The sequence below is a fragment of the Furipterus horrens genome, unplaced genomic scaffold (assembly GCF_987537825.1).
Source record: "Furipterus horrens unplaced genomic scaffold, mFurHor1.1.pri manual_scaffold_15, whole genome shotgun sequence".
Classification (NCBI taxonomy): Eukaryota; Metazoa; Chordata; class Mammalia; order Chiroptera; family Furipteridae; genus Furipterus; species Furipterus horrens.
The window spans coordinates 15,062,739-15,084,825 of record NW_028327185.1 but is presented as its reverse complement, the minus strand read 5'-3'; the positions used below and the strand labels follow the sequence as shown (position 1 = coordinate 15,084,825).

Below are 22,087 nucleotides of genomic sequence, written 5' to 3'. Positions count from 1 at the left end.
TTGGCAAATGATAGACATTTAAGTGCTTCGTTATATCTTGTCTTTGCTGCCTTTTCTGCCCCCCCCCGCACCCCCCAATTCCACTAAGGATGTTTAATTAAGATAGCGTGCTCTAAATAGACTGCATTTATAAAAGTGTTCCTTCTTGAATGTTGGTCATTGTAACTAGATTGTCAGTCCCTGCAGAGCACAGACCGCGTGGTCTATTTCTTTTCTATCTCAATACAGAATGTTGGTCAGAAGCTTTTCCCAAAGTTGCTGGCCCACTCCGAAGTGGAAGATCCCTGGAATAAAAATGAGGAGAGTGGAGTGCGCATCCAGTTTTGGCTCTGCCACCTTCCGCTCAGGCAGACTCCAGAACCCATTCATTCCTCAGTTAGTGTCTTTGAAATCGTGATGCTGAGTCCTTGCTCGGCTTCACAAAGCTGACAATAGGTGTAGAAATGACTCAACTTTGTAAAGTTCTGTCCAAACGAAAGCTTTTTTAGTTTTCATAGTGTCACTGCTTACCCACCCAACAGAACTCCAGGGCAGAGACTGATGATTTTACTTGTTCCTTGTGGGAGAGGGTCACTGCATTCGTTGTGATGGCAAATAGTCCTCACACAGCTGTTGTTTCCTGGTTTATCTAGCCCTATGATTTCTGCTTAGCAATGCAGAAGGAGTATTTGTAGATAGTGTATGACTGCAAAGCTGATTCTACATGATAAAGGTAATACTCGTTATTAATTAGGGTATGGGAGTGTTTGTGGGAGAGGGTATTAGTACAGAAATAACTGGAGAATATTAATGATTAGTAAGTTCCCTGATGGTCATTGGATGAATATTATTTTCTACATGAGTTTAATAAATTCAGTAAAACAATGAAAGTTTAGAAAAAACAAAAAACAAAATAGAGGTTAGGAATTACAGCAAGCAGAGTCTTAAATGCCATATTACCTTCTTGATATAATTAAAACTCATTGCACATAAAAAATAACTTGGCTGAAGATACTTTAATTTGTGTTTGCCTTGCTTATTTTACTTTTTCAAATGCTTTTGAAATCATGTTTTTTCTAATGCTTTTAGATTATGGATACATATTTATGATCTTATTGTTTACTTATGATTTTCTTCTAGTTGAACCAAAATTTTATTTATCCCATTTACGAGTGCAGAGCTTTTGAGCTATACCTTGATAAAAGTAATAATAGGTAACAATTATTGGGCGCTGTGTTAAACCTGTGTCAACCAGTGATCATTGGTGCCAATTCAATGCCAATAGGACTCTTCAATTCGGGGTGCGGTGAAGAAGGAAGCTTTTCTCAGTGCAAACAGCTCAACTGTGACGTGTCACGGCTGTGATGGCTGTGGAGTGACCTGGGGCACAGTGGCACTGGGATGACGCAGCCCTCGGGCAAGTCCTCTCTCTGGCTAAATACCTCTGCTCTGCTTGTTCTGCTCCACTTCCCATGGATCTGCACTTTTCTGCCCTGCACTGGTCTGCTGTGCTCTGTTCTGGAGAGACATTTTTGGTGTTTCAGTTTCAGCTGGAAATATATCTTCAGCCCTTGGTAGAAAGGGAAAGTGCAGGTCCTGAGCCAGAGGAGAGCTGACCTATATAGACAGATGTCCCCACCCCTGTCCCTGATTGGTCCATCCTCATGCAAATGAGGACTCCAAATCCTCCCAGTTTGATTGGTCCAAAAGGCACTATCCTGATTGGTTAGAATGGAGCCACCCTGACTGACTGCTGAAGATACTGATGGGAATATAGCTGCATAGCCCTGATTGGATGGGGAAAGCCTCACTTCTAATGGTTGAAATACAAGTCCAGGAACTCCTTTATTAGTTAGGGCTGGCTCAGATGGCAGGAGCATAGTGAAGGCAGGCAGTTCAATGCAGGTTTCTCCCTGAAGTGTGGTTTGCATGAGAAGCCCCTATTTAGAAATGCCTGCTAGGCTCTACTTTTAAATTTGAGTCCAGGTAGCCACCAGAAGCTCTTCTCGTTAGGTACCTTTTTACTCAGGGTTCACATCTGTCATAAGATTATTTCACTTCTCACAACAGTCCTAAAATGTAATGAGGATGATTATTTCTAGTTATAGATGAGAAGACTGAGGCCTAAGAGTGTTTGAGTAACTTATCTATGACCATAGCTATTTCGATATAAGAATGTCCAAACCTGTAGAGAATTTTGGTGAAAATTTCCTTGAGCCAATAGGATATGCCTGAAAGCAAGATCTCAGCAGACTGAGAAAATGCTCCTTAGAATAGCAGTTTGCAGCTTCTATTTTTGTGTTTAGAATTGAGGGAATGTAAGGAAGATTATATGAAGGCAGGAGAGAGCAAGGTGGGGATTGGATTACAGGATAGTTTCAGCCATCTTAGGCTGATATCATTTTAGTTAAATCTCCATTTCTGTGGGTACTTGCAAGTTGAGGGTCCGTCTGAATTGTACTTTGACTACTGTGGGGCTTGGTAACCTTGGAGCCATGATTACCCATGTTAATTTTAATTTTTCTTTTGAGTCAATTTTAAAAAGCTGGAATTAAAAGCAGTCACCTAGGAACAGCTCAAATAAAGCCAGGAACTACAACCTACATCACATAAGTTCAGGATCTAAGAGGAAACTCTCCCAAGTTCATCCGGCGAGAAGCAGGGAGCTAGCTGGTGGAGCAAAATGGGCCCCAGCTGGTACCTAACTGGGAGTCTGGTTCTGTAGGACGGGCCAGGGTGGGCTTCTTTTGAACCCTGATGACTACACCAAGGAAGTGTCAGGGTAAGGATGTCCAAAGCTGTAGAGAGTTTTTATAAAAATTTACTTGCGTCAAACAGAGAATACATCTAGAAGCACGATCTCAACAAACTGAGGCGGAATACTTCCAAGAAACTACAGTTCGCAGCTTCTTTTATGCATTTGGAATTAAGGAGGGGACGTAACGAAGATTACATGGGAGAAAGCAAGGCGGGGATCAAGTTACAGGATAGTTAAGAAGAAAATGTGCTCACTTGAGGGTGACCACACTTTAGAGGGAGGGATGTGAAAAGGGGGGCAGCGTTTCAAAGGGGTGTCAACTTGGATGCTTCCATCATTCCATTCTCCCAGGTGAGTCTAAGGTTCATCCAGGATTGAGAACCAAAGGACCAGAGGGGACCCAGGCCCTCTGACGTTTCCAGTCACTTTTCTTCTCTTGTCCCTTTTAGGGAAATAAAAAACTAATTTGGACCTGCTTTAAAGTTAGGCCTCTGAGTTTCCCTCTATCACTTCCCTCATCAGGTGACTTTTCTTTCTTTTCTTTTACTGGTCAGCTCTGTCCCTGCCTCTCTGTCTCCTCTTTCCCACCCCGCCCCATCGCCATGCCTGAGAAGGAATGTCAGCCCCTGATATTTCCTGGACAAATGTGGTGACTCACTTCTTCTTAGGAAGGAGGCTTGCCAGGGACATCCAAAAGGTTGGGGTCCTCCTTCAGATGGGAGAAGGTGGGCGGCCCCTGACATGGCCCGTCCTCTTTCGGAGTAGGGAGCGTTTGGGGGGCTGGGGGAGAAAACCAGAGCTGCCCTTCCCCATGTGGTAACCCAGGCCTCAGGCTGCAGCGCCTTCTGTGAGTTTGAGAGGCTGCTCTCTGCACACGTCAGTAGCCTTGGCAACTGCGTTGCTCCCTGGCTGTGTTTACTCGTCCCCGCTCCTCGGGGAGAGTGCTGAGGCAGGTGACCTGTCAGCGCTCCCTTCTGATCGCCGTTCCATCTGCAGGGCGGACTCTGTTGGAGAAGCTGTTCAGCCAGCAGGAGAACGGACCCCCGGAAGAGGCAGAGAAGTTTTGCTCCCGCATCATCGCCATGGGTCTCCTCCTTCCCTTCAGTGACTGCTTCAGGGAACCGTGTAACCAGAACGCCCAGTCAAGTTCAGCTCCGTTTGATGTAAGTAGGACTCACTTCTGTCCATGAGGCGGACTGCAGTCGAAAGAGTACTTCTGAGGGGTGTCTGCCTAGTCACCCCATAATTTAAAAACCAGCATGCGATGCAAGCCTTCCTTCCTCCAGCCTCCGCATGGCTCAGCGTGTCTGTTTCACTGCTTTCCTTTGGGGTAATTCCTTTTTTATTTTATTTTTCAATTACAGTTTACGTTTCACATTATTTAGTGTTAGTTTCAAGTGTACAGCATAGTGGTTAGATACTTACATGCTTTACAAAGTGATCCCCCTGGTATTTCTAACACCCACCTGGCCCCATACATATTATTACAATATTGTTGACCATTCTGTTCTCTGTGCTGTATTTTACATCACTGCGACTATCCTGTAACTACCAATTTGTACTCCCCCCCTCCTCCAAGTTGTACTTCTTCATCCCTTCACCTTCTACACCCAGCCTCCTAACCCTCCTCCCCTCTGGCAACCATCGGTCTGTTCTCTGTATCTATGAGTCTGTTTCTATTTTGTTTGTTCACTTATTTGCTTTTTAGGTTCTACATATAAGTGAAATCATATGCTATTTGTCTTTCTCTCACTGACTTAAATATTTCAATTAGCATAACACGCTCTAGGTCCATTTATGCTGTTGCAAATGGTGAGATTTCTAGGGTATTCCTTATTGTATTCTTTATTTGCCAGACCTCCTTTCCTTAACAAATGGCCACTCTTGACAGTTATCTAGCCTGCTTTAATCAGTGATGATTTAAAGTGGCTCTGATTAGTATTTGTGACTGCCAGTCATAGACATCCCTTCAGAAGCAGCTCCATAGGGCAAGAGTTTTGTTCCCAGGGTGCTGCAGGTCTCCATGGGCCCTAGTATGCTACTTCATTGCATTCATTACTCATCTCCGTACAAAATATTGACATGAAACAGCATTGTCTGCTTTCTCCCCCACTTCCCAGTCTCTGAGAGAGTTAATACTGGCAAAAGACATATTCATAATTCATAATCAATATCAGTATAGTTGAATTGGATTATCATTTTCAAGCCAGAGTATTGCTAATCTTTCTCAGGTATGTGGTACATGTACAGTGTTGGTTGTGATGAGTACATGGATTTCTAATAAGAAAACTAAAGGCCCACTTGTGCAGAGGTGTCATGAGGCAGAGTTCTCATCCAGATGGGTTCGTTCCATTGCTTCCACCTGAACCCCCAACTCTTATAGACCTCTTCAGTGTACATGCTTTTGGTCAAGGAGTGAAATAATGATGAGTTTTGAAAGATAATGAAAATGAGCCCTGGTCGAGATCAAGAAGCAATGGTAAATAATAAAATGTCTCTATGTGCCTGTTTTTCTTCTTTTTCTTCTTTACCCATTACAACCTGTGGGCTTCTGAATTGCCCTTCAGTATTAGAAAAGTAAATCACAAAAAATAATTGTGAGATCTTGTTGAAAGCATAGGTAATACTGTGAAGGAAATAAACCCAAGTAATATGACATGAAAGAGGATTTCCCAGGATGTGCTGTGACTTATGAATCTTCCTTCTTAGGACTTACCTATTTATTTTTTAATGACATGGCATCTAATCACTAATAGGTAGATCTTTTTCCTCTATGGGAAGAATTGAATAGTTTAATTTTTTTCTTCCTTTTTCTTTGTCTTTTGTGAGAGTTTTGTCTTATTCATAGAGACAGAACCCAGGGAGTGTGGTGGGCTAAAAATGTTGTAGAGCTGTGTTCTAGAAGATATATCAATTTACAAGTTGGAATTAAAATAAATATGGTGCAAAGGCAAACACTAGCTATGTCTAATGCTTACTTTTTGATTCAAACAATTTCCAAGTTGACTGCACTTTCCTCCTTTAAAACTTAGAAGTACAGTGTTATCATTCAATAAATGTGGAATTAGAAGAAACTGAAAAGAATAAGAAAATTCTAATCTTTCCCCCCCCCCCATTCACTGAACTAGCTGCTTCTTATCCCCATCCTGCTCCATCCTTGTGTGTTAGAGACCAGTAACTCCTCTCAACCTTGTCATTTTGGGGGGCAGAGGTGTGGTAGAGGGAGCAAAAATGAAACAGTAAACAAATAAAATCCCTAATGCAATATGAAATAATCTCCTCAGAATGGGGAATTTCTTTCCCCCACGTTGTGATTGCATTTTCTTCTTACTTTATTCATTGCTCTCTCACTGCTTCCCTTGTCAAACTGAACATAAAACAATTACAAAATTAAAGGTGCTCTGTTAAGAAACATTATTCCTTATACTTAAACAACACTCCGGTAATGGAACTGTGCATTTATTTTATGTATGGTTGAAGTTTTCTTCAAGACTCAGAAGAGATAACATGACAGGGAATTTGCAGATTGAGTATTAATGGAGGAATGATGAGGAATGCATTTCTGTGGAGAGAGAAGTCACTGATAATTAGTCTCTCTACTGATTTCTAGAAAATCGCTGGGGAGGGTTCCTAACCAATGGTTCTCTTGAGGACAGTTGCTCTTCGAGACAGAACACCCTTTAGGAGTAAGCTCATAATGGGCACTGTTCCCACCTCCAGCTTTGTGCCCTTCTCTAAGGCACCCACCCCCACTCCCCTTTGTCTTTCTTCTCTCCATTTCTACATGTGATCAGAACAGTAGTTTTGATTTGGGGATCTTACTGATGCAGCTTATGGATTAGTCTCCTTCAGTCCACCCTTTTGAGTTAGTCCGATTGCTTTTATATATTTATAGAGCCTGATATTTTGCTTTAGAAATGCTATTCAAAAAAGCGTCACATTTTTCTTAGAGTTTTCCTTAAAGTTCCAAGAATACTCAAAGGCAAAGAGTGATAATATTAATCCATTCACAGATGTTTACCAAATACATTCTATATGCCAGGCAATGTTTTAGGTTCCAGAGATATGTTAGTGAACAAGAGAAATAAGATTCTTGTTCTCTTGAAATTTGTATTCTTTTCATGGCGGGAAAAGAGATTAAACACCCCCCCCCACACACACACATAAAAAAAAAAAGCATAGGTAATAGTATGAAGGCAATAAATCCAAGTGATATGATAGAGTGAATGGAGTGTGGATAGGGTGAATGTAGAGGGAGGCCTCATTCAGGAGTCAGGAGATGAGGTTTAAGGGAGGGTCATTCCAGGAAGCTCAAGTATCAAGTTTAAAGGGCCTGGGGAAGCATGGCCTAAGCAAGGCACAGACTGAGGGTCTGTGGAGCTGCAGTTTCAGGAGAGGAAGACACAAAGGAGTTAGGAGCCATGCAAGGAAAATTGACTTTGAATATTGAATGTGATTCAAGGAAAATTGATCTTTTTTAAAAAAAGTGGGAGCTTTTGGAAGGTTTTATACAGGAGAAGAACCTATTCTATATTTCACACGGATCGCTTATTCTGGCCTTTGGGTAATAAAGTATAGAGGGCAGGAGTAGTGTTGCGGCTACACAAGTGAGACTGAACACTCTGAGGCAGTGAATAAAGTAAGCAAAAAATTTTATTGCCGGCGGTCAGGCCGAGACCAAGTCTCCAAGATGGCGCCGACCACGACTGGGGTTTTGGGCAGGGTTTATATAGGGGCTTTGCTTCTTCTTGGCGGGAAGCAGCCTTGGGAAGCAGGGGGACAGGACAGTGCTGCAGGAGCGTCGTAACAGGGACAAAAGTTTGCAGGGCCATAAAGTTATCTCCGGTTGCAGCAGCTGCAGCTCTTCAGTCAGGGTCGAATTCTTGGTAAACCAATTATCTCTGCAAAAGGGTAGACATCCTGTAAGACATAACTTCACAAGAGTTATAAACAAGTCACAGTGATATAGAAGGGGAGGTAGGGGCTGTGGGAAGGAGCTGGGCTGGAGTCTCTCAGCTTGTAAATCTCCGAGTGGCTGTAACAGTAGAAGCTGGAACACCAGGTGGGGTATTGTAGTAGTTGAGCAAGAGGTGGTGGCGATTGGTTGGGGTAGGGTGGTGGTGAGGGAGATGGAGCAGAGGTAGTGGGTTCTGGATGGATTCTGGAGGTAGAACTGGTGGTCCTTCTGGTGGGCAAAACCAGGGGCAATGGAAAAAGTCAATCAAAGACAACTTCTTGGTTTTTGGGTTTAAATAGCTGGGTGGACGGTTATGCCATTTACTGAGATGGAGAAGGCAGAGAGTTTTAGGAGGAAAATGTTTTAAGGACAGAACTGGTGCTCATTAAATACTTTGCTTGAATACAATTTTATTTTTTTATTTTGAAAACTAATACCTAGCACATTACCTGACAAACATTAGATTCTTATTTTTGCTGAGTAGAATGTTATTGACCTTATTAGCAGATCAAATTTAATTTAAGCTCATGATACTCAGAGTTATTTCAGCCATCCAAGGGGTTGACAGCTCTTTTCTTAGCTTATTTTCATAAAACAGAAAGAAAGAATGAGCTTTAAGGGCCTAATAGTATTGTCTGTAACCTTTTTTCATTTTAACAACCTACTTCTTATTCTCAGTATTCTCACCTTTGCTTTCTACCTCTTTGTTTCTGTTTTATATTTCATATAGAAATAACTCTAAGCTAGAACAATTCTAAAGCTAGCAAGAGAAGACACACAGAGAATATTACTGCTCATGACTTGGTAGATTATATTGTTGAGTGGAAGGTCATTGTGATTCTTTGTGGTCTGAGGAAAGATGTTTTTCTTTTGGAACCTATTTTAGTGATTTGTCTGAAGCATTAGGAAAAAATCTCTCCTGAAAATTTTACTACAGTCTCCAACTTCTCAGAAACAGCAAAACCTCCACTTATGATGATCACAGAATGGGGAGTTTTGGGCCCCTGCCCTGCCACCTATGAACAAGGCAGACGGGAGCTCAGCCTGCCGCCAATGACACACCTGGCTTGTTGCCTGTTAGTTGTGAATGGAAGAACAAGGCCAGTATATGGCCCTTTAAGATTTCTTTTTCTTGCCCTGGCCGGTGTAGTTCAGTGGATTGAGTGCCAGCCTGCAGACCAAAAGGTCGCCCATTCTTATTCCCAGTCAAGGCACAGGCCTGGGTTGCAGGCCAGGTCCCCTGGTTGGGAGCATGCTAGAGTCAATCACACATTAATGTTTCCCTTCCTCTCGTCCTCCCTCCCTTCCTTTCTCTCTAAAAATAAATAAATAAAATCTTTTAAAAAGATTTCTTTTCCTTTGAATGCCTTTATTCATATGGTGACCCCCTTTTCTGGGTCATATTCATCAGCAGCTGTTTTCCAGCAAACCACAATTATCTTACATAATTGTTAAAGATGCATGAGCAAGCTCTTCTAGGATTTCTTCAGTCATAACTATGTCAGATAGAACATTATCGCTTCATGTTTCAAAAATATAAAGCAAAATCCTTGGCTCAAGGATTTTGGCAGGAGTTTATGGTTATACCTACTGAGTCCTTGGTAACTGATCTTAAATGCCTCTTTAGTAGAATGTTTTTGGATGCATGCTTTTAGATGCTGGGCTTTTTTAGTTTGGCAGATCTGTTGATTCAGCTAAATAAGTAGTGATCCCATTGTTATGGGCAGGAGCTCCTTGGTGTGTATTTAAATGGACATAGATTTGGATGCGTGTATTAGCGAGGCTAGAATTGAAGAAAAGGTAGACATGAAAATTCAGTCCAAAAAGGAATAAACGAAACATGATTTTGAACCTGTTTAAAGATAAGTCAGTAATGATTACCAACAGCAGCCTCTAGTAGAAAATGGATGAAATGTACTCTCTTCCTTGTCACCAGTAATCAGAATGAAGACTTAAGTGAACAAATAGAATTGATCATTTGTATTTGAATTAATTTTTTTCAGAGCAGGAAAAAAATAGGTGCTATTTAATCAAGCTCATGTAAATCTTTTTCTGAGAAGCAGTATAATCTATGACATCTTTTAGCTGTAAGAGAATAAACATATGTATGTTTTTTACTTATTTTTATTTTTGAAACATTGTGTACAGTATTAACTCTCAGAAAGTTGTTTTTCTTCTAAATTAAAATTTTTTTACAGAGTGCTTTGTTTTTTATTCACAGATGAACTAAAGTTCAGTTCTATATGTTTCTCTTATATGCTTCATTTGTTTTATTAGTAAGCAAAGCCCTATAAAGGGCAGCTCCTCTAGTTCTCAGACTCCGATCCATCTTTGTCTTAGCTAATCTGGAAATAACAAAGTTCATAAGTTTCCTTGTCAGATGCAACCACACAAAACCAGTCACGAAGACTGTTCTTAAGGTATTTCTTGGTAAGATATTTCAAATACCTTTTAGAGAACTGTTTCTCGGAAACAACTGTGATTTTATTCTTCAAGCACTCACTGTGAACAACATTCCCAAGACTTCCAGTTTTTCCATTGACTTTAACCTTTTCCCACAGAAACTGTTCAAAATTTTCAGAATCAAAAATTCCATCTTTTACTGGATGAGTAAGGTCCAGCCAAAACTTCCAGGTTGTCTTCTTAGGCTTCTTGACTTTCGGCACCATCTTGCAAACTGTCCGAGTGATCAGAGGGCCTAAATTAAAATTATACTTACATTGCAGACCTTTTAAAAATTATTTTTACTGAATATTTCTTTTCTTGGACACTTTGCTCTAATCTCAACACAGAAGTCACTAGTAAAATGCAAGATTTTACTTACCAAAATTTACTTTGTAGTAGCCATGTTTTACATCGATCTCATTAGCCAGGTAACCGTTGCATAAATCCATGCTAAGGAGGGTAACAAAAAGGAGAGAGAAATTGTAATCCTTTCCTTCAGTTTTACCCATTTAATTACTTTTTTAAATTTTAAGTACTTTAAAATGCTCCGAGGAACTGCATTCACCTGGTTAAAGAGCCGCCATACTGCAGAGACAAGCAGCGGGCACTGACCCTTGTCCTCACCTCCCCACGCTCCATCCTGCCCCCAGCGAGGGACACCTGCTCTTGCTGAGCTGGTTTTGACATCGGGTATTTTAAGTTTGCCCGATGCCATTATCAACATTGCTGTCAATCTGCTGTAAATTTAGGTATACCCCTGCCTTGCCCGTCCTTGTTCCTTCCAGTATAGTTAGTATCGCTCCTTACTCTGGTCTTGTGGTTCTCTGAGGGCATACCTAACTCACCTATCGTCAGCTTTAGCTTCCTGTGTCTATGTGTGTGAACGTTTGGCATACTGTACAGAGGATGTAGCATGAATTAATGGAAGTACCACTTTTCGCAGCACCTCCCCAAAGAATAGGGACCTCAGTTTCACTCAGAACTCCTAAGACAGAGGGACCACAAAGGGCTGGAGGCTGGTTTGCACCTCAGCGTTGTACCTGTCTTTCAAAAAGACCTTACCGCAAGGAATAACTTGGATTTTTTTGGTTGGATAATTCTCATGGGATAAAAATTATTGAAGGGAACAATCAATAAATATGAACACAAGGAAATCATTGTACTATTCTTAGTAAAAAGGAGATTTTTTAAATCTGATTTTATTTTTATTTATAAAATAGATTTATTTCATAAAGAATATATGAAGTGGATATGCATCAAGAATTTCCAGCTTGATTTTATTTTTTTCAGACTGCTCACTTCTGTGGTTTTCAAAAAAAATTGCCCTGTATTAGTGACCTGTCTTTACCATGGAACTGATTGTATGGCAGGTCAAATTGTGTCTCCATGTTTATACTCACATGGCTCAGTGTGAACTAGAGGCTTTTAATATGTATTTAAAAAATTGTTATTTCTCTGGACTCCATCACATTTGTTCTTATCCCTACAATGTTTAGTAGTTGTCCCAGGTCACTGCTCAGTGAACGGTTGTGTGATTGGATCCTGTAGCAGTTGGTATCCAAGTGTTTATACAAAGGAGTTTAAACATGTATGTTTTGAGATTGTTTTATTTTCCAATTTAATGTATGACTCAGTAAACTTCCAATACATGCTGCTTTTTCCATATTTTATTTTCAAAGGCAATGGAGGTGATTTCCTCCCCATTATCCTGAATTCAAAAGAATTGTTACAAAAGTAGGGTTCTGATTGTAATTTCCTCTTCACGAAGTTTTCTGAGTTTAGAAGAGATGTTACTGGTACTTTTGTGGATTTTTGAATAATCCCCAACCCTAAGGTTAATTGCAGTGTGGAAAAATTGTGTTTTAAAACACATTAGTGACAGTCACTCTTTTTAAGGCATGACATGCTTTCTTCTTTGTGGTATGTTTTTGCCCTCACAAGTGGAACTTTTCATCTGGCCAACAGTGCTGGGTGACTCAGAATTCATGTTTAATTTATATGACGGACTTTTATTAAAATGGGTGACTCTGCCCAACCTTTCTCATCCCGGTTTTTCTGATCCTTCTCCTGAATATGCACTGAATATTAATTAGTTCTGTTGATGTGACTTGCATTTCTTGTGGCCTCCCTTGTCTTTTTTCAAGAGCCAGGAGAAGTACAGAATTGTGACGCCATGGAAAAGTGAAGGTTCCTTGGACTGAGCAACCGTGAACCAACCAGGAACTTAGAGGGTTCCTTATTTTTTCTCCTGATTTTTACAGCACTTTGGAAACCTGAAAGATTTACTTCCTTTTTATTATCTTTATTGTCTAGATCAGGGGTTGACAGAGTTTTTCAAAGTTGGCCAACTAGAAGATATTTCAGGCCTTAGTAAATATTTTACAGTCTCTGCCACAAATGTTCAACTCTGCTGTCGTGGTGTGAAGGCAGACACAGACAATGAGGAGTGAATCGGCGTGGCTGTGTGCTCTAACTACATTTATTTACAAAAACAGGCAGCTGGCCAGCCTTGGCTTGTGGGCTCTAGTTTGCTGACCCCTGGTATATGCTTAGGTAAGGTATATAAAAAATGAATTTATCGGGAAAATTTGACTTTTCTTTCTATCCCTAACCACATATGGTCATCTATGTCAGTCACATAATATTTGAATTTTTGAGTGAAAAATTCCTGTGCTTATTTGCTTACTGTCAAAAGGGTGAATAGACTCAGTGGCTTAGTATTTGATTTATTTTTTAAATTTATTGATTGTCAGGGCCAGGGGTAGGGGAAGAGAGAAAGAAAGAGAGAGAGAGAAATAGATTTGTTGTTCCACTTATTTATGCATTCATTGGTTGATTCTTGTATGTGCCCTGACCGGGGATCAAACCTGCAACCTTCGCATATTGGAATGATGCTCTAACTAACTGAGCCGCCCAGCCAGGGCAGTGGCAGTGGCCCAGTATTTACTGGGGGTGATGGAAGAGTTCTGAGGTGTTTAGTGGTCATTATGACTTGGAGCGCAGAGTCCCAGCCTGGGGGGGGGGCGGTGGGCAGGGCAGAGGAGGCATCTTAGGAAAAGATGCTAATGGCACGCAGAGCCATTTGTGAAGGCTTCTTGAAGAAGGGCTTAAGAATTGGAATTTAATCTTGAGAGCACGAGGAACCCCTGGCGGGTTTTAGGGGAGGCGTAGGATGTGATCAGATTCACGTTTTAGAGAGAACATCGGGGTGTTTGTGAACTATAGACTGAGGGGGTTTTCTGTGGGTATGGTTTTGAGGCTGGAAGAGTCTGAGGAAGATGTTGCCGTAACCCAGGGAGGGGGGAAATGTTATAGTTTCCGTAACTATGTAAGTGGAAGCAGGGAATGGAAACAGCGTAATTCTAACGATACCTAGATTAGTGGTTGTCACACTGAGCAGACATTGGAATCACCGGAGGACCTGTTAAACCACAGCTCGCTGGGCTCCTCCCACAGACTCTCTGATTCCTCGGGTCTCAGGTGGGGCTAAGAGAACTTGCGTTTCAAGCAAGTTCCCAGTAACGGTGATGCTGCTTGTCCGGGGCCACACTTTGAAGAGCGCTACTGCGGAAGGTGGAAATGAAGAGGCTCCGGGGCCCGATGGACGGTATAAAGGTGAGGGACAGGGCGGACACAGGGGTAGGCCCAGATTTCTGGCTGGCGTGAGCGGGTAGGGGGTGACGCTGTGTATCGTGTATGACGCACGGGAGGAGCAGGTTGAGAAGACGGCACCTTTTAGGTCTTACTGATCATGAGTGCGTACTGGAGGCAGGCAAAAGCGATCGGCTGTTCGTGGCTCGGGGCCGTGAGAGAGACTGAGGACCTCCTGTAGATGCTACCTGAGGCCGTTTTGTATTGGACAAGTCCTGTAGAGAGAGAAGGGAGAAGCGAAAAGCGAGAGGCTCCCGACCTGCAGACGAACACTTTTTATGCAGTGAACAGCGGGAAGCGCTGCAAGGTGGCAGAGGGAGAGCAGTCAGAGGGCTAGAACAGAAAAAATGGGAGATTAAAAATAAAGCGATATGAAGTGTTGCCAGGAGACCAAGTACGATCAAGAGTGAAAAGCAGTCATTGATGTTACCACAAATTATTGTGAGTAACCTGTGGAGAGGGATTCGAGGGGGGGGGGGGTGCTGTGGGCACTGAGGTGTGAGCGGAAGGGCAGGGGGCTGGTGGGGAGCTGGGAGGTAGGTTAGTCGGGTATGTGACTGGGTCCAGAGGTCTGGTGTTGGTGTTTGGTGTCAGGGAAAAGAAACAGGGTGGGTTATGAGTGGGGAATGGAAGTTCATTACTGCCTGTTTTTTCCTTTCCTTGGTCTCCTTTTAAAAAAAAAAAAAAAACCCCATGTGTAGGTGCTGATGCAGAGGGTAGAGAAGGCGATGCTGAAAATTAGGGAGAGAAAGGAGAATTGATCACGGTTGGTCCTGAGAAAGCCGAGGGGATGGGATGCATAGCCCAGGTGGGGGGAGTGGCCTCGGACAGGAACAGGAACACCTGTGTGTGAACGCAAACGTGGGAAGAAGGATCCAGATGGAGGTGGGCTCTTTCAGGTGGATGATGGGAAGTTGAGGGACTGCTCCTGCCTTCGTTATCCTCTGTGAATTAGGATGTGTCACCCTCTGTATTGGGCACATGAGGGGTAGGTGAAGCTGGATGTTTAAGAACAGGGCTGAGAGCTGAACAGAATGACAGAGGAGTGCCTGAAGAGGGCCAGTGGGCCTGGAAGGTAATGGCGTGTCCCAGCCCTCGGGATGGCAAAGGTAAAACATTGCGCTAATCCAGGCTGGCATTTTGCCCAGGCGGATGCAGCCTGATGGTCAGTGAGGGTAATAGCTGAGGATGTTGGGGTGGGGGAGGTGGAAAGAGTGGGCTGCACAGTCAGAAAACAAGACCAGAGAGAGTGGGCGGTAGAGAACGGGGGAGTCAGGATTCTCCAGGTCTAGAGGAGGAGAAGGTTCAGGTAGGATGGCTCCATGTATTTTTGACAGGTAAAGTAGTTTGTGGTGATGACGGGGTTGAGAGTGTGGCCAGGTGAGTGGACTGCTGCCTGAGGTAAGGTCAAGGCCAGGTCGGGGTCAAGGGTGGTTCATTCATACGGCAGTGGTGCCGTCCCACGTTGAGATGAGGGTAGACTTTAATTTGGGAACACTTCCAGAAGGGGCCCTTTAATTGATGGTAAATGGATTGACTTAGAATGACAACTCATACACGGAATGTCCTGAATGCGTTTACAATACAAAGCAGAAAGAGGGAATTGCATATGCAATACCGACTATTAAAATCTAGGTGGTTCTGTTTTAATCTCAGTCCTTTCTTAGCAAGACACTGGGTAAAACCTTTGGCCAAGTCTGGCTGGGGGATACATTTCTGTTCTTGTTGGGCTTGCATTCACTTCCTTCCCTCTTCTTTCCCTCCTTTGTGAATTATTTGCTGGTCCTGGGTCCCATTCCAGTCTGTGATGAGTCTGCCGGGCATGTCAGTTCCTTGAATTGGTGCCTCTATTTTTTAAAATTGTCTTTAGTATTTAAAAACATTTTGGTTATTTCCTATGAGACACTGTCCTAAGAATTTGACAAATATGAATCATTTAATCTTCATAAAAACTCTGATGAAATGGGTTTTATCCCCATTTTACAGAATAATGAACCTAAAGTACTGGGAAATGATGTTCGTTCTCTCTCGTTTAAAGTTCGATTATCAGCACAAAACCTTCAACTGCACAGGGCTGGGTGAAAGCAGGTTTCTGGGTGCATTGTGACATTCTTCTGAGTTAACAGAGCTATTGTAATAATCCTAAACTTCATGTCTTTCTCCATACAAACAACTGTAAGCTTACGTTTGCCTACCCCTGTATTTTTGCAGTTCTGGCTGTCTCTGACATTAACTCGTCATTGCACAGATCCAGGCACAAGGCTCTTTCCTCCCTTTGGGTGCATATTCTGTAAAATGCTCACTAGGGCCTGTTTTTGTGGGAATGACTTCTTTCCCTTGTGCTTTGTTCGTGTACTTTATGATGTTTACAGGATCTTACATGTAGAGCAAACTGATGTACAACAGCTTCTAGGTTAAATGCTTTAGGAACAGCCTCTTCCCCTTAGCAGAAGTTATGGATTTGTGGTATTTCTGGTTCCCATGATCCAACATGCTCCCAGGCTATGAAAGGATTTTCCTGTATTTACTATGTCAAGCCATGTATCTGTGCATTGTCCACACCTAATTCATTTTCTGTTTTGCAATGGGACAATAAAGTGACAACACAGGAGAAGATCTTAACAATGATTTAATTTAGTCCAGTTCTCTCAAGTTGACAGATGAGGTCACTGAAGCTCAGAAAGGTGGAATGACTGTGGTTTGCGATAGTTTTGACAGGGCCAGCAGCTTAGTCTCCTGACGCTCAGGCCTGTTTGCTTCCGCACTACCATGCTGCCTCCGTTAGAGATGGAAAAGCTTCTTCCACTTGAAGAGCATTCTGTCCTTCCTCATGTTCTCGGTGGTTAATGGTCCTTGCGCCTTCATTAAATGTAGCTGGGTAATGAGCATTTCTCTAATTAATTGGGTTCTTTCTGAGACAGAGGAATGCTACGAAGAATCTTGGGCATTTGTAGAGATCACTGAAAAAGATGTCAGGGGCCCCAAAATACTAGGGACTCAAAGATGGAAGACAGCTTGAGAAGAGAGTGGAGCTTGGTGGCGTATCCGAGAAGGGTATTCCAAGAGAAATATGCCTGAAAAGGAAGGACCGGAGAGTGTACTTTAAATGCTGTGGGGAAGTGAAAACTTCCACAGTGAGGAGCTTTCCGTGATACTTCTTGGGGAAGACCTGGTGTCAGTTGTTCCTTTGGGCACAGGACAGTTTTTATCGTAGACTGGAGGCGCCTGCCTTGGGTGCACATCAGAAATGTGTTCATTTCCTGATACCTTTGAAATTGGGAGGGACCCCACAAGTCAGCCTGTACATGAGCAAAGGGACCAAGTTATTGTTGTTTTCTGATGCTCAGATTCTCAAGGTACCCCTTGGGTTGTATTAAGGATTCTCGTGACCCCATCAGGGCATGAAAATAGGGTATCCTTGAAAAAAAGTATCCGAAGCATTGCCAAAATATAACTCTGAGGTCAGGGACTGGAATCATGGAACGGCTTTGTATATGAAGATTGCTTTAGATTGTAGTAAATATTGATTGCATATTGATTGTATATATTTATTGACGTTGGATGGGGAAGAGGACTTGTGAACAAATGAAGAGCTATGCTCCTGGGATCACTGGATGTGGTGGAGAAAAGTACTTTTTAAAAAAATATTATATTAAAAATGCAACTGATATACACTACAGCATGAGGAGTTTTCCGGGTTGGAAACAGATGGCCGCAGAAGCCGAGCTGAGGTTTCAGGTGGAAATCCTGTTATGTACACTGGCCTACAGATGCTGCTTTTCAAAGGACTTTAAAAAGGTAGATGCTGAGGCCTATAACGTCTGGTTTGCTTTCTAACAAAACATCTGCCCTCGATATAGGCTGTATTGGTGTGATATTTAAGAACTTGCCCTTGAATGAGCAGACGACAACAATCTGGTGGCAGTTACTGCGTGATTGCGACTGACAGCTGCTCCAGAGTGCGTCCTTTATTTTTTATCCAGTTTTATTTTCAATATGCGACTTTCATTGCGAGTGCATCCTTAAAAATGGTGTCTTGACAAAGAAGGGCTTCCAGACTGCTCTTGGAGACAGGCAGTGAGGGCGTAATGGCGGGTGATGTTTTCCTTGGGGTCAGCAGCAGGATGGGAGTGAGAGGTACATCCTCGCGGTGAGTGCGGGCCAGTGACACCTCTTGGGTCTGTTTGGAGTCTCCCAGTCTAGGTGGTAGGAGCAGAGGAGAGTCAGAAAATAGGAACTTATTTCCTGTTCCTATTATATGCCATGATATTTGTAATGCCGATGGTTTGTAGCTCTGAAGGTCCTTCTAACAAAACTTAATTGATTCTGTACTTAAACATTTCTCTTTATGGTTTTGAAGGAAAAAAATGTTCCTCAGCAACCGGTTATGGAGAGCTGAAAGTGGTCTTGAGTCCTTACAGTCAACATCAGGGGAGCTTTTTTCTCCCTTTAAAAAATATATTTCTCCAGAATAGGCCTTATGAATTAGCTGTTTACAGCATCATTAATACCAAAAACTGTGACTAGTAACCAGGGTTTGTCATTGCTTACTAAAGGCCAAGCACTGTGCTAGTAAGTGTTTAACTTATCACTTCAGTTGATTCATTTAATTTAAGTAATTTATTTATTTAATCCTGCTTCTGTTTTCTGATGTGAAAGCTGAGACTGGGAGAGGGTCCCTGGCCCTGTCAGATAGTTTTGTAAGCGGCGGAGATGGATCTGAAACCCAAGAAAGCTGACTCTGTGGCTTGTGTCCCCCCCCCCCCCCCCAGCCAATCGGTTGCTAAATGCATTTAATTCAAAACCGTCAGTCTATTGCTAAACCCTGTGGGTTCAAAGATATATCTAGAAACTCTGGCCTTGGTTTCTTTCCCTCTGCACCCCCTCTGGTCTAAGCTGCCTCCCTCCTGTGTCTGGGTCTCCGTAGTCTCCAGGTTCCATTCTCGCCCTCTCCATTTCCTTCTCCACAAACTGGCGATCCTGTTCCCGTGGATGAAGATGCTTTAGCCTTAGGATAACAGCGATGCTTTTATTCACAGCTGCCAGGCAGACCCTCTGTTAGTGGGCTGTCCCCTGGCTAAGTCTGCAGCTTCATCCGATGTTCTTCTCCTCCTCCCCATTATTTGATACCAGGGGAGCTTTCTAAAATTCTAAGTGCCATATTTTTTGCACTATAAGACGCACCTGACTATACGATGCACTGAGGTTTAGAGGAGGAAAACAAGAAAAAAATATTCTGAATTAAATGGTGTACTAAAACATTTAATAAAATATAACAGAATAATTTTTCAACCATGTAAAGTGAACAGCAGTCAACAGTGGTATTAAGAACCATCATCACTGTCATTAACAAATGAGGAGAGACTTTAAGGTTCAGGTATTCTTCTGGTTTCCTGGGAACCCGAGGTCAGGTAGTGCACATCATGGTCTGTGATGCAATATTTGCTCCATAAGATGCATAGACATTTCCCCCCACCTTTGGGGGAAAAATGGTGCATCTTATGGAGTGAAAAATATGGTAATTTTTCAGCTCTGGTTCCAGAGATTCTGATCAACTAAGTCTGAGGTTGGACTCTGGTTATAGGGGTTTTTGATCAGCCAGGTTTGGGAAAGCCTTGTTCTAGAAAATGTGTTTTGCGAATATTAATTGTGACTTAGATGGGGAAGCTGCTCTTGGCCTTTTTTCTTTAACTCCAAGGAGGTCCTGTCTTTGAATTCTCTAGAGTTTGAGCTCAACTGCTGTGCTAGAACTAAGCTTAATGATGGAACATTTTCCCCAGACTGCTCATTAAGCCTTTGGTTCACTTTTTGTTGTGATTGAGAAACTGCTGGGGGATGGGGAGGGGGAGAAAGGAAGGGGCCCCGGGGGGGAGCGGGGAGACGGCGATTGAGAGATTGAGTTGGTCTCCAGGTAGATAGCAGAATCTTCAGTGGAACTAATGCTCTCTCTAATTTCTTACAGGAACTTTCTCTGTTTAACTTTTTCATTGTTTTTATCTGAAAAACCTTGAGAAATATAAAATGCAGATATTCAGACCAGGAAATCTAACTGAATAAAACTCTATCTTAAAAAATATTAAATATAATCTTATATGATATTTGCTGTAACACCAGGCAAGTATCTTCCTTTTGCTTCTTTCTTTATATATTTATTAGCATGTTCTTTTGAAATGTGCTTTTGAAGTTCAAGAGGTTATAGAACATTGAAGTTATAGAATATTAAGACTGAGGGTAACATCAGTTTCAAATAATCCTATAGAAAAAATTTAAAACTTTTCGATAATCTTGTTTATAGGGTCTGTATTCTAGACTAAGAAGTTATTATGGAATGCATATGTGGATATAGATAAAAATTATTTTTATAGACTTATTTTCACAGGTATTTTAATCTCTACTCTTATCACATATACCAAATATTTTTGAGTTTATCTATAAGCTATTGTACATTATGTGTATGCATAAACTGGGCAAGGTACTATTAACATTACATCATTCCATTTCTTTATTCGATTGACTTTCTACTACAGGGGTTTAGTCTATTGCGCTGTTGATTTTTATTCCCACATTTTTGCTGAAGAGAATATCAGGTTGACATTTCTTCTTGGCCTGTCTCTAGGCTCAGCATATATGCAAATATAGCAACTGAGGTGTTGAGTTTTTGTCAAAAATAGAACTCCTCAGGCTCTTTTTGTAATTTCTTCTCATTCATGCCGAGGAATCCAAGTCTGAAATGTTTAGCTCTGCCCTCTGCTGGTTACTTCAAATTATGGAAAGAAAATCCTCAATAGTATTTCCAAATTTCCAGAGTGGCTGGAAGATAATTTCAGTAATGAAAATTTCATTGGAATAGTTTTTATTTTAATTTTCTTTATTTTTAAAAATTATTTTTTACTGAATTTATTGCAGTGACATTGGCCAATGAAGTCATATAGGCCTCAGGGGTACAATTCCGTAATGTATCGTCCTCCCACTGCACTGTGTGTTCAGCACCCCAAATCATCTCCCTTCATCACCATGGATTCCCGCGTTCCCCTGGCAACCACGACCCTGTTACCCTGTTCTGTCTATGAGCTTTCTTGTTTTATGTTTTTGTTTTTTGCTTAATCCCTTCACCCTTTTCACCCAGTTCCCCAACCCCCTCCCCTCTGACAGCTGTCAGTCTTTTCTCTGCATCTATGAGTCTGTTTCTATTTTGTTTGTCAGTTTGTTTTGTTCATCAGATTCCACATATAAGTGAAGTCATATGGTGTGTGTCTTTCTCTGGCTGGCTTATTTCCCTTAGCATGATATTCTTCCGGTCATCCATGTTATCACAAAAGATAAGATTTCTCTCTTAAAATTTTTTTTTAACAGCTGTGTAGTATTCCGTCGTGTGCATGCACCACAGCTTTTTTATCCACTCAGCTGCTGATGGGCAGTTGGGCCATTCCAAATCTTGGCTATTGTGAATAACACTGCTATGAACAAAGCAGCACATATATTCTTTCACAGTAGTGTTCCAGGTTTCTTTGGATATATTCCCAGAAATGGAATCACTGGGTCATAAGGCGGGTCCCTTTTTAATTTTTTGAGGTATCTCCACACTGCTTTCCACAGTGGCTGCACCAGTCTGCATTCCCACCAACAATGCACGAAGGTTCCCTTTTCTCCACATCCTCGGCAATGCGTGTTCGTTGATTTATTCGTGATGGCCACTCTGACAGGTATGAGGTGATAGCTCACTGTGGTTTTGATTTTCATTCTCTGATGATTAGTGACGTTGAGCATCTTTTCACATGTCTATTGGCCGTCTGTAATTTTCATTTAGTAAATTTTTTAAATCGAAGAGCAATGCAAGGCTCTATATACATTGCTTAAGAAAAGAGCATTTGTGGTTTTTGCTTCAAGTACAGATAAAAAGAAATATGGTGTAGTTAATGTTGCAATTGCATTAGAGAAAATAATAAAATGTTTTAAATGTTGATGTAGATAAAGTTAAAGGATTTTTTTTTACATTTCTGGCACAACACTGAGTGAAAGCTCTCGATAACTCCCTTGAGTTGAGTTTTAGGTTAAAAGAACGCAACTTCCTTTTAAAAGAAAATTTTCGTTAAGTTGAGTCTGCTAAACAATTATCTCCTTTAGCTAAAAAATAAATTTTATTGAAATATTATTTACTTTTAAGGATTTGCACAAAATGTAAAAGAGTTTATGTCAAGATATAAGGATCACGAATGCTTATGACATGATGGGCTACAAGATCAAATTTATAATTATAATTTACACGTCACGCTCCCCTCCATCTAATCAACCAGACA

General features: G+C 41.7%; 1 protein-coding gene and 1 pseudogene across 1 annotated transcript in view; one reads left to right on the top strand and one right to left on the bottom strand.

The window, feature by feature from the left end:
* Nucleotides 1-22,087, top strand: part of FMN2 (formin 2) — a 261,959-nt gene that overhangs the window by 18,571 nt on the left and 221,301 nt on the right. Inside the window, exon 2 of the mRNA XM_090263236.1 lies at nt 3,734-3,900. Within this exon, the coding sequence (XP_090119362.1) occupies nt 3,734-3,900 (167 nt within the window). The remainder of the gene's footprint in view (nt 1-3,733; nt 3,901-22,087) is intronic.
* Nucleotides 10,001-10,363, bottom strand: LOC149992445 (ribosomal protein eL22-like 1 pseudogene; annotated as a pseudogene).